The 22,372-nt window shown below is 41.3% G+C and overlaps 1 protein-coding gene across 9 annotated transcripts in view; it reads left to right on the top strand.

The window, feature by feature from the left end:
- mpp7a (membrane palmitoylated protein 7a) overlaps positions 1-22,372 on the top strand; it is a 429,268-nt gene that overhangs the window by 399,467 nt on the left and 7,429 nt on the right. For all 9 annotated transcript variants that reach the window (XM_043690509.1, XM_043690504.1, XM_043690506.1 and 6 more), the window contains 2 exons: positions 96-204; positions 12,340-12,483. In XM_043690509.1, the coding sequence (XP_043546444.1) occupies positions 96-204; positions 12,340-12,483 (253 nt within the window). The remainder of the gene's footprint in view (positions 1-95; positions 205-12,339; positions 12,484-22,372) is intronic.

Raw genomic sequence — 22,372 nt, 5'->3', positions numbered from 1 at the left:
GTGCATTATGTATAGTTTCAACATTTTAATAAGAATTTTTTTTTGTGTATAGTTCAACTGTTGACCTATTTTCTTCTGCTTGGTATTTTCTCCAGATTCATTGAACATGGAGAATACAGAGGGAATTTGTATGGAACAAGTATAGATTCTATTCGACATGTATTGGCTAAGAATAAAGTGTGCCTGTTGGATATACAATGTCATGTAAGTAAAGGCTGAAGATCTTTTGGTTTGTTAATCTTCATGAATTTCTAAGCTCATACTAATTTATAATATTGACTTTAAATAATGTTGTAAATAATATTGACTTTAGCTCTTTGAACCCCAGTATGTTTCCTTTATACAGTAATTTAATTGCTCTACTGTAACTTGTTGCAGTAAATATAAGTTCTGATGAGCATTTTAATCTTCAATAATCTCTTCTAACCCAACTAAAAGAGGGTAATTTAAGCCCTGAGCAATGTCTTCTCAAGGTGCATTAAGTTAGTCTCGCTCATATTTAGTCAACTACGTAATTGACTTAGCTTGTTCAAAAACAAATCTCTCAACTCTTAAGCACATGAAAGCATGCCAATCTTCCCAGAGGCTAAAATACTATTTTTTTCCCCCCATATTCTGAATCCTTTTTGTTTCTTATTGCCATGTGCTATTTATAAGCCAAGATGGAAGTCACAGGACCAGCTTCCCGTTGTCTTTAATATGGTAAATACTCCAACTATTCATTACTCATGATCAGGTTGAACAATCCAAAATAATATTCCCTTAAAGTTTCATTTTTCCTTATGGATGAGAATCTTTATAGAAGTGTGGCTAAGATTCATAGAAACCCTGCAGTATGGAAACAGGCCATTTGGCCCAACAAGTCCACACTCACCCTCTGAAGAGCATCCCATCCATACCTATCCCTCTAGACTTTTTTTTTTCCCCCTGTAACCCTGCATTTCCCATGGCTAATGTACCTAACATACACATCCCTGAACACCATATGCAATTTGCCATGCCAATCCACCTAACATGTGGGGACTGAGAGGAAACCAGAGCACTTGGTGGAAACCCACGCAGACACTGGGAGAACGTGCAAACTCCACACAGTCACCCGAGGGTGAAATCGCACCCAGGTCCCTGGTGCTGTGAGGCAGCAGTGGTAACCACTGAGCCACCGTGCTGCTCTAGACCTGGTGTTTGTGTGCAAGACCAAGAAAACCAACTACAAATGCTGTCACCCGTGGCACGATGCAAGGAGTCAGAATTTTTCTTTTAAGCTCTCTTTGTCAGATGTTTTCAAGGGTTTCCTTTTGCTTCTGAGGGTTTACTGTTAAACTTATGGGGCTTCGTTTTCATTCTCACTAATTCCTTTACTAGATAATGCACATTATCTCCTGTTTGGGTTAAAAATTTTTAGGATTTTCTTGTTTAGAACTGACACAGTTGACATTGAATGATTTAAATTGAACCATGACTGGAATTTCCAATTTGAAAATCTAAGAACTAATTTCAAATTGAATGAATTTCAAGTATTTCTTTTCAGCTAACATATCGAAAAAATATTAACTTGGTTTCTGACGGAAAGGCAATGGCCTAATGGTATTATCAGTAGACTATTAATCCAGAAACTCTGATTAAGCTCTGGGACCTGGGTTCAAATCACACCATGGGAGATGGTAGAATTTGAACTCAATAAATATCTGGAATTAAAAGTCTAATAATGATCATGAATCCACTGTTGATTGTCAGGAAAACCCTGTTTGGCTCACTAATGGCCTTCATAGAAGGTAATCTGCTATTCTTAGTCTAGTCTGCATGTGACTCCAGACCCACAGCAATGTGGTTGGCTACTAATGCCACTCTGAAAGGGCGTAGCAAGCCACTCAAGTTGTATCAATTGCAAGGAAGCCTCAAAAAAGAAAGAAATGAAAGTGGACAGACCATCTGGCATCGACCTCGGCACTGGAAATGACAGCAGCAAGAACATGCCAACATTGTGAGTGCCTCCTTACTGACATCTGGGGCTAGTCCAAAATTGGAAGAGCTGTCTCACAGACTAATCAAGCAACACCTGATATAGTCAAACTCACGGAATCGCATCTTGCACTCAATGTCCCTCTGGCATAACAGACTCAGCAGAGTTGGTGGCACAGTGGTATACAGTCATAGAGCTGTACAGCATGGAAACAGACCCTATAATCCAACTCATCCATGCCCATTAGATATCCAGATTAATCTAGTCCCATTTACCATAAATTGGCCCATATCCCACTAAAGCCTTCCTATTCATATTCTGCTAAACCCTTCCTATTCGTATACCCATTCAGATGCTTTTAAATGTTGTAATTGTACCAGCCTCCTCCACTTCCTCTGGCAGCTCATTCCATAAGGGGGTTGATTCTGGGCCCCATGAAGTCTCACGGTATCAGGTCAAACATGGACAAGGAAACCTGCTTTTGATTAGTGGGCGGCACGGTGGCACAGCAGTTAGCGCTGCTGCCTCACAGCGCCAGAGACCCGGGTTCAATTCCCGACTCAGGCGACTGACTGTGTGGAGTTTGCACATTCTCCCCGTGTCTGCGTTGGATTTCCTCCGGGTGCTCCGGTTTCCTCCCACAGTCCAAAGATGTGCGGGTCAGGTGAATTGGCCATGCTAAATTGCCCGTAGTGTTAGGTTAAAGGGGTAAATGTAGGGGTATGGGTGGGTTGCACTTCGGCGGGTCGGTGTGGACTTGTTGGGCCGAAGGGCCTGTTTCCACACTGTAAGTAATCTAATCTAATCTGATTACCATAAACAATCCTCACTTAACTGATGACTCTGTGCTCTACCATGTTGAACAACTCTTGGAGGGAGCACTGAAGGTGGTATGGGAGTAGAATGTACCCTGGGTTGAAGATTTCAGTATCCACCACCAAGAGTGGCTCGGCAGCAGCACCACTGATCAAACTAGTTCAGTCCAGAAGAATGTAGCTGCTAGACTGGGTCTGCAGCAGGTGGTGAGGGAAAATCATAGTTCATCTTCGCCAACTGCCTGCAGATGCATCTGTCTAATGCATTATCAATAAGGGTGACCACCGCACAGTCCTTTGTGGAGACAAAGTTCCACCTTCACATTGATGTGTTCCACCTTCACATTACTATGTGTTGTGTGGTACTACCACTGTGCTGAATGAGACAGCCATCGAACAGATCTGAGAGCTCAAGACTGGTCAACCATGAGGCACTGTGGATCATGAGTGGCAATAAACTGCTCAGTGACACCCAGTTTCAGTTCTACCAGGTCCACTCAGCTCCTGACCACATCATAACTTTCATTGAAACATGGACAAAGAACTGTTAGCTCAGCTGAGTTGTGATTGAGAGTAATGCCAATAGAGTGGGTTTAATTCTCAAGCCAGTTGAGGTTACCATGAAGGACTCTCCATCTCAACCTGTCTTCCTGAAGTGAGGTGACCTCAGGTTAAACTACCACCAGTCATCTCATGAGAGAACGATCCTATGATTTTGTAGGACTATGATGACTTTACTGTGGTTCATAAAAGATTTTACATTTGTAATTCAGCCAATTAATTTCATAGAAAAGTGCCTAATAAACCGCACAATTTTGATCATACTTTGGGTCCAATTTCCTGTTTGAATCCAAATTAGAAATTTTTACCCCCAAATGTTTAACACTTGCAAAATGCACTAAAACTTCATGTATTCTAAATTCATTGTAAATATTGGGTTTGGAATGTATTCAAAAATTTCAAAAGTGGAGTAAAATGTTTAGAATGCCAAAGAACAATAGTATAACGATTTTGGGTGGTTAACTATGGCCAGGTTTTATGGTTGTAATGATGGCATTACAACTATGAAAATGAAGCAACTTCTGGCACCCATTCAGGTGTAGTTAAACATGGAAAACCAGAAGCTGTTCTCTGTGATTTCTCACTCCTCCACAGATTAGGCTGCCAAAGTCCCCACCAATGAAATCTTTACAAATCTCTTCAATTGATGTATACTTCTAATTCTATATTATTAGTTTCATTTGACTTATAAAAATCCTTGAAAATGTTATGCCTTGTTGAATGAGGTGTAACTGGCTTTGTAACTGCATTCTGTGTTCGCAATTGCTGCTGAAAGACTACTCTGTTCTTAAAAATTTATTTTATACGTCATGTGGAGGTGTCGGTGTTGGACTGGGGTGGACAAATTTAAAAATCACACAACACCAGGTTATAGTCCAACAGGTTTATTGAACTATAACCTGGTGTTGTGTGATTTTTAACCATATTTTATACATGTTCGAGTTCTCTATTGTGAAAATTGAGTCTTTTTTTTTAAAAAGGGGATATTTCAGCTTTTACCTTCCTAATCTTTAGTCCACTTCCACTCTTCATTGTGACCAGCTGTTTAGTCTGCTAGCATTACTGTTGCTGGACAGCCAATATCTCCCTTGAGTTGATGCTGGCATCATCAGGAAAGGTGAAATTCAGGCCACAGAGCTCCCTAGCTCTTTGTGGGCAACTACCTTCAAAGTTAGTGGCAAGCGCTGTGGCTTCCCCATGAACCGGATCTATGAATTTCATGAATAAAGTACACTGATTGGACTTATATATTAACTGCCATTCATTTCTCTGTTTTGTCAGATTTTGTCTGTTGTCACACAGTGGGTGGTGAGGAATGAGTACTGTTGAAAATGTCTTCAGTTTTCCTTCAAACAATGTTTTGGACTTTTTTTTTACATACAATGCAGTGATTACATTCTTTCAGAGACTTATTAGAAAGGCTATGAGCTTGCTTTTCAATTACCACCTTATTGCTAACATAAGTAAGCTAATTATTTTGTGTAACATTGACTTTAAAATACACAAGATACGTGAGGCAGGTTAACTGGAACTTGAATTCTTTATGTTCAGATGATTGCTACAGAACTAGTGTTTAGTCTTGGGGTACTATCCATATTTGATAAACTATGTAACTGCCTTTGAAAAGTTTACATTGGGATCTATTCAAACCAATGTGATATTGCACTTGGCCCGCTCTCTACAGTACGTATAACCTGAATATCAGTTTGATTTGTTCTACCTCCAAAGCATTTCACTTTGTCTGTGTGTGTTCTTTGTGAAAAATGCAAAACAAGTTTCCAGCCACCTTTTTTTTTATTGTAGATAATGTGGTATAAATGTGTTTGAACATAGGTCAACCAAGAAATTTAAACAAGCTTGCTGTCTTTACTGGTGACAGTTTAAAAATAGCAAAAACTAAATTGCTACAGTTTGTGAGGCTTTTCCCAAGTTATAATGAGGTGATGTCTGCTTCCTTTTTTTAAGACATAGTGGGACATTAAATTCACTATGCCTTTCAATACTGGAAAAGCTGTGTAAAATGACATGCGTAGTCAAGTCTGTCACATTAGGAAGAGAAACCATGAAAACTGGAAATACACATTTTGTCAGCATCTGAAATGGCAGGAGCCTTCGATGACTGTTCTATGCTAGTTCTGATACCTATCTGAAATGTCAACCTGTGTGTTCTCTTTTTAAGAATTGATTAAATCTCCATGTAATTACTGCATTCTGTTTTTATTTAAATTTGCATTGGTGTTCTTTATGCAGTTTCCAATAGTAGGTGTCTATGTAAACTCGACCAACTTTCTCATTCCTGGAATTTTAGAATTATTGAAACAGTGCAATATCTTAATCACGGCTAGCTTGTACTCGGCAAAGAATCAAAGGGCAAAATTTTCCTATTTTCAGTCAGTTTTTTCAAGTGTGATTCATGGTGCTTGGTCTGCCTTGGCTCACAGTGACTTTTCTACAATCATTAATTATTCAACCACGCTGTTCGACACCCTTCTCTTACAATCATGTGGCTGGGAAAACAGAAGTGCTCATCGCTGCCAGGTCTTTATGCCATTCATTTCAGTGAGTAGAGCCTAGCTGCACAGCACTTCAGATTCTGAAAGTCAGGAACTGTCCTTAACACTGGTGCTCTAGCAGTATCACGAAGAAAATGGCACAAAAAAGTAAGTGGGCTACCTGTTTTGTGGACAGAGAACTGGAGGTGCTGAGGACTGGGGAGTGGAGAGGGCCAGCATAGGAGGCAACACAACCAGTCAGCCAGCCTAGACCAAGATAATGGCCCAGTGCAATGCAGCTCTGGGTAAAAAGGAACGTACAGCCATGCAGAAAAAGGTCTATGATCTTCTGCACTCTGCAAGGCCACCATCTTCTCTCTGTCACCTCACATTCGCACTAATTCTGCTACTACACATACATCTCACCAAGGTTCATGGACTACAACTCTCACTATTGCACAAATCATATCTACTCAACATCTCTCACCCATCTCATCCTCTCAGACTACTAACCATTCCTGCCCTCCTGACTTATACACTGGGACACTTCACCAGCTCTCATGCTCCTTTCTCACCACTGGCTGCTCTTTCTTCTACTTGCGTCAAATTAATATCGCCCTTTTGTCTCCTTGCAGAAAAATTGGTACAGCACCAGGCTCAGAGACACAGGGATGGTAGATATCAAGTTCCTCCCTTTCCATGAAGATAAAATATTTGGGTTAGCTGGAGGAGAGCATCACTGACGTGGATGGTCATCTAATTCATTAAGCTTCAATGTGCTCTGCTGGGGGGGTTGCTCTCCTAATAGCATTAGTGCTAACTCATTATTAATTGATACAAGCTTTTATCCCTTGTACACAAACAGACCCCCTTTTCTCTTATGCAGATACTAATGGCACCCAGCAACCCTCTGCTCAGAAAAGACCTGTGGCAGAGACCCTCAGGTCCAATTCCATTCCTCGGAGGGAAGCCACTGAATCCTTAGGAGATGCACTGGCAAGGCTTTTGCCTGCACCTTCCTCAGCAGTACAATCTGGTGGGCACATCACTGACATGTCTCCAGAACTCACCAACAAAGAAATGCCCTCGGTCTCTGGCACTGAGGACAGCTGGAGATGTGCTCAGCCCCAGAAAGAAGAGTATCCCATTGTGTCGATTAATAACTTTGCCAAAATGCACAGGATGATACAGGAACAGTTGGAAGGTTTGTCAGGGGAAGTTGATAAGTTAGATCAATTATCAGCACCTTGCTTTGTCTGACATGAGTACATCTGGGTGACTCCATACTCCATGGACAGTGTGATGACTGCCATGCATACGGCATCTCTGTATGGACCTGCACACTATCACTCTAGCTTTAGGTACTTAAAGAGGGTTAGGAGGACCTTAACCACCTCCTTCTTCTGAGGGAAACATGTAGATCTTGGTAGGCACTCAAAAGGAGGAGCCATACGGAAGATTCCCATCAGCTTCCTCTCAGTACTCTTCGGAAATGCCCAGCCCCTGCAAGTCTAGCCGAGGAAGGGGATCCTGCATCAGAGCAGGACATTTTCAGTAGGCCTGAGCCCTCTAGGTCTGAATGCCTCTGGATATGACCACCCAACATTCCCGACAACAGGGCCAACTACTGAGCAGGTACTGCCCATCCCAGCTGCAGATGTTGAGACTGCATTTAGACAGAGATTAAAAGAAACATTCTGAGAACACAGGTTGCACAGGTGGAACATCACTGTAAATAACCTTGCACTTTTATAATTGTATCTCCAGTTCAAATGTTTGCCCTTGTGTCTTTGTCACTTTTAGACCTGATTAAATCTCACACCCTTGTAAGAGATGAGCAACCTCTTTAGACATTCCAAGGATGAAAGAAGTTGTAATGGCCAACATTACAACTTCTTTCCTCATAAGCAATCATTTCCTTGATTGCAGGTAACTTTGATGTCAATTTTCGTTGAAAAGTAATATTGATGACTTCAGTTACACTTTGTTGCAGCTTGGCACATGCCATTCTGCTCTGATCATTGCACTGACCTTGACTGATTCCATACATCTCTGGAGGAAAAGGTTCACTCTCTATAGCAGCTTTCCAAGAGAGTAACTCTTGGCTGGATGCTGTACAATGGACAACTCACATTTCCATTCTCCATTGAAGCACCAAGTGCTGCCTCTCACAGGTTTGACTTTGTCCTACAGGATGCTAAAGTGTTTCACAGCAGTTTAGCAGTCAACACATACTCTGAAATATTGAATGCTAACCAATGATAGATGGGACAGAAGTAGATGTCTCAACATTCCACTCAACGTACTGGCTATCGTTAAAAAAATTCACTGTTCCACACTTGGATATGATTTGCTGACTGAAGCCTTAAGAACTACCTAACCTGAGCACTGTGTGGTGCTGGTTCACTACCATATGGTGGCTCCTCCTCAGTTCACTGCTGGTTTATTATTAATGCTCAATAGAGCATGTAATGTACAGATACTTGAAAGTGGAATCAGCAGGGCCTGTTTGCCATATCCCCAAACAGAATGTTAAAACTGTTGAAGGAAATCCAGACTCGGCTCATTTGTGGTGCAAGCTGGTTTCAGTGAAATTATCTCTGGCTTCTCAGGCCCAATACATTGCTGTGTTGGGCTCTCGTGTGTACCTCCCATTCAATGTCCTGATCCCTGCCCTCACCTTAATTTTCATCCTCAGCAAATTGCTGTCAATTCTCTCATTTATTCTGCATTCAGGACATTGCCCTACCTCCTATCACTCCAATTGTGTTCATAATGATGTAGGACAGTTTCTGAGCAAACTTCAAGGCCCTGCTGGAGCAGTCCTAGAATCAAAGCTTCATTTTAAGGAGATCTGTGCTCTGTTCCTCTATGGCCCTAGTAGTGGAAATGTGTATCTTCATTTAGCAACTGAGGGTTTCATAAATTTGTCATGAGCTATATTTGGAGAGGATAACCCTGGTCTCCTAGCAGCCATCCCTCTATGTTCAGAGAACGAATACAGCAGGCCAGACCCTGTGACGACTTTAGTGTGTAAACGTCATGGTAATTCCCAAGATATTTGGCACAGACCTCCAGAATTGGGTATCAGTGGTCATTGATGGATGGAAATCTTTACTGTTAACAGCCATGCAGATTGGTAATAGGACATTCTCAATAGGGCAATATAGGTGCAGTTGAAAGCACCCTGCACGTGGGGGAAGTTAGTGATAGTGGTGAATTCCATTGTCCGAGCTGCTGGGCTGCCCTCTTCTTGGTGAAACAATATGAAGAGCTGTGATCTAGGGAAAATGGCATCAGTTGCATCCTAGATGCATTTATATGTCGAGGATGAGAGATGTCCCCTTTGTTCCTTGTAAAGAGTCGCAGACCTAGAAATTCGGGCAGCTGTGACTTTTGTCAGTCACTGGGATGGGATTACAACATCTGGCATATTTCCCTTCCACACTGCCCCAGCTTCTGGGCCCTTCATTTCACTCGCAGCACACCACACCCCTCTCCCCAGGTCTGTTACCCACCTCCGTCTCTCTGGTTCTCTCCCAGATTGCACTCTGTTCCACCTTCCCCATCCTAATCTCTTTCCCCCATCCCATCCTGATCTTTTTTTCCCCCACCCCATTCTGATCTCTTTCTCTTACTTCTCCAGCCACGTCCCCCTCTGAAATCTGCACACGTCTGATCTAAAGTGTATACAGTGCGTATGTGTCAATGTCAGTAACCTTGGCCTCTGGATAAAGTGGCCCGCTTGATTGGCACCCCATCCACTTCCTTCAACATTCACTTCCTCCATAATTGATGCAGAGTGGCAGCAGTGTCTACAAGATGCTTATAGCAACTCATCAAAGCTGCTTTGACAAACCTGCAACCATTATCATCATCTCAGAGAACATGAGCAGTAGATGCATGGGAACACCACCATTTGCAAATTCTACTCCAAACCACATGCCATCCTGTCTTGGAACTATTTTGCCAATCTTTCACTGTAGATGTGCCTACACAAAATGGACTGCAGCCGTTAAAGAAGGGCGTTCACCATGATCTTCCTAAGGCGATTAGAAATGAGTGCTAAATGCTGGCCTTGCCTACAGTGCCTATGTCCTATCAAAGAATGAAATAAATAATCTTGACATTTGCAGGCAGGTAGCCCATCCTACTTTCTCAAAAATGCTTGCATGCATCTCTTGGCAACATAGAGACAGAGAACTGGCCTGCCAGCTAGTGCTCGGACTATTCAAGCCTGCTTGCCTAAGTGCCCACTCCCAATAGGGACAAAACATTCAGTCATGGATGGGTGTGCCGAGAGAGACAATTTGCTGTTCTAATGAACTAATTGGTAATCCTGGAGGGTATTTTGACTGCACTACTCAAAGTCTTGTGTTGTATGTTTCATTTATGCTGATGAGTGAAAACCACTTCAGAGAGCAGTAAAATTTGTCGGCGTCGCTAATCCAGCAGAACCCAGACATCCCTTGTCAAATATAGTCTGGCTACAAGAGCTGGCATGCACAAGGGTGGAAAATTCACAGAAGTCATACCGCGAAAACAGTATAGTCCTGTAGTCCCTCAAAATGAATGTAATGGAAATAACAGATTTGAAAAAAAAATTGGAGTAAGAATCTAATCTTAGCTGCTCAAAGGATGAGGGAAGTTAAGATTATTCATAACTGCAGCACCCTCAGCCACCACCCATAATCTTGGTAGTTGCAGACAATGGTGAAGTGATGGGACTTAACTATGACCTCAAATAATGCGCCTGCAATGATTGACGATCTCTGTGGCATGGATTTCCCTTTTCCTTGCATGAATTTGAATCTGGCACCAAATCAAAGGGATCCCCAGGTATCCAACAATAATGATGTAATCAAGCAAAGTCGGAAGCCAATCACATTGAAGAACTCACTCAGGCAACAATCCAAAAAATAAAATGAACTTATTGATCACGTTTATAAAATTTACAAAAATTAACATTAATTAGTATACACAAATTAGAAGCTGAAATATAAACTTTATTATTTATTTAAAAAATGCTCTTTCCTTTTTAGAATGGTAAAAAAAATTGGAATTACAAAAATATAATGCGAGGTTTCCAGAGTGGTTCTTCAGTAGTAGATATAGCTTAGTACACCATTGAAAAATCTAGTTCCAGTTCATTCGTGAAGTACAACTTTCTTAACTATTCTTAACAGAGAAAATACATTAGAGGTTATATTCTTATCAGTGCAGTGCTTTCTAGTTGTTGGCAGTTTACGTGGACTGCAGTGCATTTATGCATATGCAGACAGATTGCAGTTAGTGTCAGTGGAGAAATGACTGTGAAAGCTAATGTTTTCTGCACTCAACCATCACAGTCATCAATTTTACCTAAAAACTAAGGCCATCATTAGAGACGTATTCAAATCATTTATTATTGCATTATAGACAGTAGTTTACTACCTATATCTACAAGCTCGAAGAAATGTGAAGCAACAGGAACACCGTGACACACCATCTGGCAATGGCTTGGAACTAAAACTTTCTAGAGTGTTGTTTTGACTGAATAGGGTGAATAGATGAGCACCACCATTGTCACAGACTAAGCCAGATGTATCCTAGGCCTAACTTCTGGAATGTTGTTTAGTCACTTACGAAGGAAGCTGATAAATTTATGTGTGAAGTCGTTCACTGTATTCTCTTTCCTTGACGCCAGATGTAAGAATTAGAGCATGCCTCCAAAATGTGAGAGGCAGTTTCTTCAGAAAAGTTTGAGTGGTTGACAGGTGCTAAACCCTCAACAACGTAGGATTCATTTTTCTGAACTATACTTAATCTGAGGATGCTGTGGCATATGCTTGTCACCTGTCAGTGCATCCTTAAAGAAATTTCTTAAACATTGGTCTGTAATAGCAAATAACTACCACTGAAACTGCTGTCAACTGAGAATGAAGCATTCTTTTGGTTGCAAATGAATGCTATTGATGACAGCACAACAAAAAGATTATGCAGTGTGTCCTGGGAATTTAACTGTTAATAAATAATGGTTTAACAGAGATCTCTACATTCCTGTGGACATTGGCGAAGCAGAGGAGGGTAATTTCTGAGCTCGTGCACAGAAAATGATTACAAATGTAGACAGATTGTCATAAAAACCCAAGTGGCTCATAAATGATCATCAGAGAAGGAATCTCACTCCTTTGCTGATTTGATTCTAGTTATATTACATGTCATTGGCTCTAATAAATATCCTCTGGAGCAACCTCGACCATGATCTCTGGGAAACAAAAGATGTGTACTAATCACAGCTTTGCTAACATCGTCCATATTGTCAGAACAAATAAATAAAAACATTTTTGCAATGATTCTGCAAATAAAAACCTTTCTATACTTCTTCAGAAATCAGTGAGATGCGTTTAAGTCACTTCAGTTGTACAATGTATTTGTTTGTAGCATGTTAGAGGTCAACTTAACTTTTCAATATGAATGCAACCTGATCTGCTGAGAAGTAAAACAACATTACACTACTTAAATGTTTCAGACAATAAAACATCTGAGGACATTGGAATTTAAACCATATGTAATATTCATCAAGCCACCATCACTTGAACGCCTCAGAGAAACCAGAAAGAATGCAAAAATCATTTCAAGCAAAGATGACAAAGGCTCTGCCAAACCATTCACGGTATGTTTTGCAGTTTATATAGACAGGAAAACTTTTTATAATCAAAACTGTTTCAGATGAGTATAAAGTTTTCATTCATATATTTGTTTGTTTTGGGTAAATATGGAGTGATGGAATTGATTCTGCTGTTCATTTTTGGGTGACCCAGAAAACATGTGTACATCTCCCAATAAACAATCTTTACAATGTATCTGTGCTCTCAAAGTGAAGAGAATACACAAATGAAAGATTTGAAGTTTTTGAAGTTGTCTTTATGGTGTGTGCGGTTAGACTGGTAGCAAACTTGTAGCCAGATTCATGTCCACTGAGGGATGGTTTCCATTAGACTCTTTAACAGCTATTCTTCAATGAGACGTCTGCTTAGTTGTACGAGGACAGCATTTCCAGAAGTAAAAGTGTACCTTAGCCACTTGAATATCAATTTTCTAATGCTCCAGGGGTTCTTGGACAATAGAAGAATGTAAAATTCTCACTGGTGGAACATGAACCTATTTGAAACAAACAGAGTGCATTCTGTCTCTTTTTAAGTTGGAAAAGAAGCAATAGACATAATGCCAAATCTTTCTGGGAAAAAACAGTAAATTCACAATGCACTCCATTCTTAATGTGCAAGTCACCCAGCAAATACAGGGGAATAATAGACATGACATCACCTCAGGAACAATTCGGAGAGGGCAATAAATGCTGGTCTTGCCTTGATGCCTACATTATATGAACAATTTTTTTTTAAAAATCTATCGATTGCTTATCAGTTTAGACTTCTGTAATGTTTGCTTTGCTCAACCTCAACCTCTCAGAGCTTGCAGGATTTACAAATTAATTAGCCAGAAATACAAGGCTAATGGTTCAGAGTTTAAGAACCCTTTTAGCTATGTGATCATTTATGCGAGGTTAATCAACCCATTTAGCTCAGAAAGTAAGCATTTAATCTGTTGAGTCCCACTCTAGCATGTAGTAAATTCTTCCTGGAAACTTTTAGAATTTACTTTTTTTGTAGATTTTAAATTTTTTTCTCTTAATGCAATTGTTCTTGATGTTATTTTGCAGCTCTTAGTTTAACTCCAATTCATTATAACAAAATGTTGAATTCAATTTGGGGAGTTGCATGGAAGCTTTCTCTGAGCTGGAACGTGCAGTTTCCTACTTCTTATTATGTCTGCAACACACCTCTAAAGTGCAATGCTTGCCAACACAGATATACTTCTCACTACCCAGGATAAAGAAGAGTACAGCACAGGAACAGGACCTTTGGCTTGCATAGCCTGCACCAACACATGATGCCTTTTCTAAACCAAAGACCCTTTACCTGCACGTGGCCCATATCACTCTATTCTCAGCCTATTCATGTATCTGTCAAGATGCCTGTTAAATGTCATCATTGCATCTGCTTCTACCACCTCCTCTGGCAACGCATTCCGGGCACTTAAAACCTTCTGTGTAAATAACTTGCCCCTCACATTTGCTTTCAACTTTCTCCCTTTGACCTTGAACCAATGTCCCCTAGTAAGTGACGGTAAAAGACTGTGACTATCCATTCTGTCTACGCTTCTCATAATTTTGTAAACTTTTGTCAGATTGTCCCTTTGTCTCCAGTGTTCCATTGAAGACAAACCAAGTTTATCCAATCTGTCCTCATAGCTAACATCTTCCAGACCAGGCAACATCCTGGTAAACCTTTTCTGTACCCTCTCCAAAGCCTCCACATCCTTCCAGAATCTCACACAATGTTCCAAATGTAGCCTAATTAAAGTTCTATGCAGCTGCAACATGACTTGCCAATTTTTATAATCTGTATCCCAAACAATGAAGGCAGGAATGCTATAAGTCTTCTTGAACACATTACCCATTTGCTGCTACTTTCAGGGAACAGTGGGCCTATATGTCGAGATCCTTCTATACATTAATGCTTCTAAGAGTGTGCCATTTACTTTATACTTCCCTCCTGCATTAGACCTTGCAAAATACATCACCTTACATTTGTTGGATCAAGTTCCAAATATGGTAACGGCGAGTACAAGGGGGCATAGCTTTAAAGTGAGGGGTGATAGATATTGGACAGATGTCAGAGGTAGTTTCTTTACTCAGATAGTAGTAAGGGTATGGAATGCTTTGTCTGCAATGGTAGTAGATTCGCCAACTTTAAGTACATTTAAGTCATCATTGGGCAAGCATATGTACGTACATGGAATAGTGTAGGTTAGATGGACTTCAGATTGGTATGACAGGTCAGCGCAACATCGAGGACCGAAGGGCCTGTACTGTGCTGTAATGTTCTATGTTAAGTTCCATCTGCTATTTCTCTGTCCAAGTATCCAACTTATCTCTATCCTGCTGTATCCTCTGGCAAATCTCTCCACCATATGCCCCAACCTTTGTACCATACACAAATTCATTAATCAGAGCACTTACATTCTCCGTTAAGTCATTTATATGTATTACAAACAATGGGTCCCAGCACTGATCCCTGTGGAACACCATAAGTTACATATCTGCAGCAGAAAAGCACCCTTTCACTGTTACTCACTGTCTTCTATGACCACGTCAGTTCTGTACCCATCTTACTAGCTCATGGTGGATCGCATGTGACTTCACCTTCTGTATTAGTCAGCCATGAGGAACTTAATCAAAGACCTTGCTAAAATCCGTATAGACAATATCCACCATCCTGCCCTCATCAATGATCTTTATCACTTCCTCAAAAAACTCATTTACATTTGTGAGACACACAGAACCATGCTACATGTTGCTAATAAGTTCATATTTTTCCGAAAGTGAATAAATTCTGTCCCTAAGAATCTTCTCCAATAATATTCTTACTGACGTAAGGCTCATTGGCCTGTAAATTCCTCAATTATCTGTGTTGCTCTTCTTAATCAAAGGATCAACATTGGCTATTTTCCAATTCTCTGAGACTTCTCCTGTGACTAAAGAGATAAAAGATTTCATACAAGGCCCAGCAATTTCCTCACTCACCTCCCTTAGAATTCTGGGATAGATCCCGTTAGGCCCTGTGGACTTATCTATCTTAATGCTTTTCAAAACACCCAACTTTACCTCCATTTTTTTATATCAGCATGTCCTAACATATCACCATGTCCTAATATATCACAATTTTTAAAATTCATTTATGGGATGTGGGTGGCGCTGCTGGCCAGCATTTATTGCCCATCCCTAGCTGCCTTTGAGAGGGCGCCATTAGGGAGGGATTTCCAGGAATTTGACCCAGTGACAGTGAAGGAATGCAATATATTTCCGAGTCAGTACAGTGAGTGGCTTGGAGGGGAACTTACAGGTGGTGGTGTACCTATATCTGTTGCTGTGGTCCTTTCAGGTGGAAGTGGTCGTGGGTTTGGAAGGTGCTGTCTGAGGATCTTTGATGAATTTCTGCATGCATCTTATAAATAGTACACACGGCTGCTACTGAACGTCAGTGGTGGAGAGAGTAGATGCTTGTGGGATGTAGTGCCAATCAAGTGGGCTGCTTTGTCCTTGATGGCGTCAAGTGTCTTTAGTGTTGTTGGAGCTGCACTCATCCAGACAAGTGGGGAGCATTCCATCACACTCCTGACTTTTCCCTTGTAGATGATGGCTGAAAATGTGTTGCTGGAAAAGCGCAGAAGGTCAGGCAGCATCCAAGGAACAGGAGAATCAAAGTTTCGGGCATAAGCCCTTCTTCAGGCCCGAAACGTCGATTCTCCTGTTCCTTGGATGCTGCCTGACCTGCTGCGCTTTTCCAGCAACACGTTTTCAGCTCCGATCTCCAGCATCCTCACTTTCTCCTTGTCGATGATAGACAAGATTTGTGAAGTTAGGAGGTAATTTACTTTCCACAGTATTCCTAGGCTCTGATCTGCCCTTGTAGCCACTGTGTTTATGTTATGAGTCCAGTTGAATTTCTGATCAATGATAAACCCTAGGGTGTTGGTAGTTGGGGATTCGGTGATGGTTGCACCATTGAATGTCAAGGAGCAGTGGTGCGATCATCTTTTATTGGAGATGGTCATAGCCTGGCATTTTCATGGTATTAGAAGAGAGATTGGGCAAACTGGACCTGTGTATTCGATAGTTTTGAAGAATGAGAGGTTATCTTATTCAAACTTACACAATACTTAAAGATAGACAAGGTAGATACAGGAAAGATAGTTTCCCTGTTTAGGGAGTCTAGAACCAGGGGTCAATTTAAAAGTAAGGGAATGCCACTTACGTCTGTGATGAGGAGAAAGTTTTTGCTCAATGTTGTGAACACTTTGAATTCTCTACACTGAGGGCTGGGAAAGCTTAGTCTCTGAGTATATTTAAGATAGAGATTGATAGATTTCTGGTTACCAGTGGCATCTGGGGTTCTGGGGTTGGGGTGGATAAAAGGTATTGTGGTGTTCCTTTGTTCCTAATCTAGATGCAAGTTGTCACTTGTAGTGAAGGTCTATGCAATGTTTGACACTTAACTGGCAATGAAATGAGTAACAGGTACATTACAAATTATACATACAAAGTGAGGTTGAAAACTATTGGCTGAAATTGCAGTTGGGAATTGGAGTTCCACTTCTACATATTAAGTGATTAATACTCCAGAAACCAGTTTTTTAGATGAAGTGGGGTGTTAGTTTAAAATGAAACTGGCCTAAATCTGAGTCATAATAACCTCTCTCTATAAGATCAAAATTTCTTTCTGATGTGTGAATCAGTATTTAATGTTTTCTAATTCTTTTCTTGTCTTCATCGGTATTATTATTTTCCACGTGCTATGTTATAGGTCTCTCAGTGTGCTAAAAGTTGGTTTCAGTTCCCTACCTTTTCAGTAGTTTTGGTGACCTTGTTCTTTCAGTGCTTTAAACTTCGATATGTGCTGATAATACCAGCTTTTTGGTTAAACCCAGCAGACCTCAAATGGTTGTCTAATGATGCGATGGGGTAAGTCCTCCGGCCCTGGTGGCTTGCATCCTTTAAAAGAAAGAGCTACAGAGATACTGGCTGCATTGGCTGTAATTTTCAAAAAAATCCTTGGATTCTGGAGAATTACCAGAGGATTGGAAAACTGCCCATGGAACACCCTGATTCAAAAAGGGAGAGTAACTGTCAGCCAATTAAATGAACATCTATTGTTGGAAAAGTATTGGAATCAATTATCAAGGAAGTAATAGTGGCACATTTGGAAAATCATTATCAAGTAGAGTCGGGATGGTGTCATGAAAAGTAAATCGCATCAGACTAACTTATGAGAGTTTTTCGAGGAAGTCTGAACCAGAGTGGAGAGTGAAGAACCAGTAGACATGTTGTATTTGGACTTCCAAAAGGCACTTGACAAAGTACCACACAAAAGGTTAAGTCATAAGACAAGAGCCTGTGGTGATGGAGGTAGTATGTTGGCATGGATGGAGAATTGGCTAATGGTCACGAAACAGCATGTGGGGATAAAGGTTTTTTTTTCTATAGTGGAGTTCCACTAGTGTAAGTGCTAAGACCACAGCTGTTTACAGTATGTATTAATGACTTAGAGGACAGAAGCAAATGTCTTGTAGCCAAATTTTCAGGCAACACAAGTATAGATGGAAAGGCAAGTTGCAAGGAAGATGCAGTTAATTTCCTGAGAACTATTGATAGGTTGTCAGTCAGAAAAAAGTTGGCAAATGGAGAACAGTGTTTGAAAATGTGTATTGTTCATTTTGGAAAGGAGAACAAGAACACAATATTATTTAAATGGAGAAAAACTGCAGAAAGCTACAACACAAAAGGACTCGGAGGTACTTGTGTGCGACAAATGGAAAGCGAGCACAGATAATCAGGGAGGCTAATGGAATGTTGATCCTTACTTCAAGGGGATTCCAGTATAAGAGTGGGGGATGTCTTACTGCAGCTCTACAGTGTCTATGAGACCACATCAGGCATACTGTAATCAGTTTTGGTTCCCTTATTTCATTAAAGACATAATTTATTTGGAGGCAGGTCAAAGAAGGTTCACTAGGATAATCTTGGTATGGAAAAGTTGTCTTATGAACAAACATGTTGGGACTCTACTCATTGGCATTTAAAAGAATGAGAGATTATCTCATTGAAGTAGAGGATTCTTGAGGGTTTTGACAGGGTAAATGCTGAAAAGATGTTTCCTCTCAAAGAAGAATCTAGGACGAGCGGGCATAGTCTCAGAATAATGGGGCACTCAGGTGAGGAGAAATTTCTTCTCTCTCAGAAGGTTGTGAATCTTTGGAACTCGTTGCTATTGAGAGGTGTGGCTACAGAGTCCTTGCGTATATTTAAGGCTGAGATAGATTCTTGATCAGTAGGAATCGAGGATTACAGTGAAAGGGCAGGACAGTGGATGTGAGGTATCGGATTAGCCATGATGCTGTTGAATGACGGAGCAGGCTCGAGGGCCAATCAGCCTACTCCTGTTCCTATTTCTTATGGTCTTGTTAGTGCATATTGTTTTATCATTTTAGGAAATAATACAATGCCATGAACAGCAACTGACTAACTCAAACTATAGTGCTAATATCTGAGTTTTGTTTGTGATATGGAGCCTGTGAATTTAGCCTGTTAGTTATTTAATGAAAACCATTAATGAGTCACCTGGTTCCTACCCAGTTTTAAACTAATTCAGCAGGGGAGTGGGAACCTAAATTGTAGTTCGAGTATAGAGGAGGTTGAGAGTAGGGAGGTCCGAAATAATGTTTCAGGGTCACAAAAGGGCACTGGCCAGCAAGAAGTTGGTTTGAAGTGTGTCTATTTCAAAGCCAGGAGCATCTGGAATAAGGTGGGTGAACTTGCAGCATGGGTCAGTACCTGGGATTTCGATGTTGTGGCCATTTCAGAGACATGGGAGAGCAGGGACATGAATGATTGTTGCAGGTTCCGGGCTTTAGATGTTTCAGTGAGAACGGAGAAGATGGTAAAAGAGGTGGGGGTGTGGCATTGTTAGTCAACGACAGTATTATGGCTGCAGAAAGGACGTTTGAGGACTTGTCTACTGAGGTAGTGTCGGCTGAGATTAGAAACAGGAAAGGAAAGGTCACCCTGTTGGGAGTTTTCTATCAGTCTCCGAATAGTTCCAGAAAGTTAGAGGAAAGGATAACAAAGATGATCCTCAATAGGAGCGAGAGTGACAGGGTAGTTGTTATGGGAGGCTTTAATTTTCCAAATATAGACTGGGAATACTATAGCTTAAGTACATTAGATGGGTCAGTTTTTGTCCATTGTGTGCAGGAGGGTTTGCTGACACAGTATGTAGATTGGCCAACAAGGGGTGAGACCATATTAAATTTGGTACTGGGTAATGGACCCAGCCAGGTGTTAGATTTAGAGGTAGGTGAGCACTTTGGTGATCGTGACCACAATTCAGTTACATTTACTTTAGAAATGGAAAAAGATAGGTCTCCACCAGAGGGCAAGAGTTATAGCGGGGGGAAAGGCAATTAGGATGCGATTAGACAAGATTTAAGATGCATGGGATGGGGAAGGAAACTGCAGGGGGTGAGCACAATTGAAATGTAGAGGTTATTCAAGGAACAGCTACGGCGGGTCCTTGATAAGTATGTACCTGTCGGGCAAGGAGGAAATGGTTGAGCGAGGGAGCTGTGATTTACTAAGGAAGTTGAATCTCTTGTCAAGATGAAAAAGGCAGCTTATATTAGAATGAGGTGTGAAGGCTCAGGGTGCTTGAGAGTTACAAGGTCGCCAGGAAAGATCTGAAGAGATGTTCCAGAGCTAAGAAAAGCCAGGAGGGGACATGAGAAGATAGAATCAGGGAAACCCCTAAAGCTTTCTATAGGTATATAAGGAATAAAAGAATGACTGGAGTAAGATTAGGGCTAATCAAGGACAGTAGTGGGAAGTTGTGCGTGGAGTCAGAGGAGATAGGGGAAGCGCTAAATGAATATTTCTTGTAAGTATTCACATTGGAAAAAGACAATGTTGTCAAGGAGAATACTGAGAAACAGGCTACTAGACTAGATGGGATTGAGGTTCACAAGGAGGAGGTGTCAGAAATTCTGGGAAGTGTGCAAATAGATAAAATCCCCTGGGCCAGATGGGATTTATCCTAGGATTCTCTGGGAAGCCAGGGAGGAGATTGCTGAGACTTTGGCTTTGTCCGCAGGAATAATGCCAGAAGACTGGAGGATAGCAAATGTTGTTCCCTTGTTCAAGAAGGGGAGTAGAAACATCCGTGGTAAATATAGACCAGTGAGCCTTACTTCTGTTGTGGGTAAAGTGTTTTGTTAACGTTATAAGAGAGAGGATTTTTAATCATCTCGATAGGAATAAGTTGATTAGGGATAGTCAACACTGTTTTGTGAAGGGTAGGTCGTGCCTCACAAACTTTATTGAGTTCTTTGAGAAGGTGACCAAACAGGTAAATGGTTGATGTGGTGTATATGGATTTCAGTAAGGTGTTTGATAAGGTTTCCCATGGTAGGCTATTGCACAAAATGCAGAGGCATGGAATTGAAGATGATTTAGCGGTTTGGATCAGAAATTGGCTAGCTGAAAGAAGACCGAGGATAGTGGTTAATGGGAAATGTTCATCCTGGAGTTCAGTTACTATTGGTGTACCACAAGGATTTGTTTTGGGTCCACTGCTGTTTGTCATTATTATAAACAACAATGAGAGCGTAGAAGGATGGGTTAGTAAGTTTGCAGATGACGCTTAGATTGGTACTGTTGTGGATAGTGCCAAAAGATGTTGTAGGTTATAGAGGGACATAGATAAGCTGCAGATCTGGACTGAGAGGTGGCAAATGCAGTTTAATGCGGAAAAGTGTGAGATGATTCACTTTACATAGAACATAGAAAAATACAGCGCAGTACAGGGCCTTTGGCCCTGAACTGACGACTCGCTGAGTAAAGAATCTACCCCTAACATCTGTCCTATACCTACCACCCCTTAATTTAAAGCTATGCCCCCTCATAATAGCTGACTCCATACGTGGAAAAAGGTTCTCACGGTCAACCCTATCTAAACCCCTAATCATCTTGTACACCTCTATCAAGTCATCCCAAACCTTCTTTTCTCCAATGAAAACAGCCCCAAGTGCCTCAGCCTTTCCTTATACAATCTTCCTACCATACCAGGCAACATCCTGGTAAACCTCCTCTGCACCTGTTCCAGTGCCTCCACATCCTTCCGATATTATGGCGACCAAAACTGCACACAATACTCCAGATGCGGCCACACCAGAGTCTTATACAACTGCAACATGACCTCAGGACTCCGGAACTCAAGTCCTCTACCAATAAAAGCCAGTACGCCATATGCCTTCTTCACCACACTATTTACCTGGGTGGCAACTTTCAGAGATCTGTGTACATGGACACCAAATCCCTCTGCTCATCCACACTACCAAGTACCCGACCATTAGCCCAGTACCCCATCTATTTGTTACTCATACCAAAGTGAATCACCTCACACTTAACCTCACACTTAGCTACATTGAACTCCATCTGCCACCTTTCTGCCCAGTCCTGCAGCTTATCTATATCCCGCTGTAAAATGCCACATCCTTCCTCACTGTCTACAACTCCTCCGACATTGGACATTGCAGAGGTGGTGATAATAGAGTAAACGCCTGTCTTCCAGGTATATAATTTTTACCGGTTTATCGAGAATTCTGGTTCAGAAGGTCCCAGTTAAAACAAAGCTGACTATATTTACCATAGTTACTATAATCCTCCAACCTGGCACCGCCCTCCGGACCTGTCCATCACTCCCCACTCTGACCTATCACCCTCTCCCTCACCTTTATCAAGCTTCTGTAGCTTATGCCTGGCGGGAGGGGTTAGAAGAGAGTATTATTGGAGTGGGAGGGGTCTTTAATGATGTTGGCAGACTTTTCAAGTCAGATTGAAAGGGTATTAGAGCTGGGGGGATGGGGGGGGGGGGGGGGGGGGGGGGAGC

This window comes from Chiloscyllium plagiosum, chromosome 5, assembly GCF_004010195.1.
Source record: "Chiloscyllium plagiosum isolate BGI_BamShark_2017 chromosome 5, ASM401019v2, whole genome shotgun sequence".
In the NCBI taxonomy this organism is placed as follows: domain Eukaryota; kingdom Metazoa; phylum Chordata; class Chondrichthyes; order Orectolobiformes; family Hemiscylliidae; genus Chiloscyllium; species Chiloscyllium plagiosum.
This window is presented reverse-complemented; position numbering and strand designations above follow the sequence as displayed.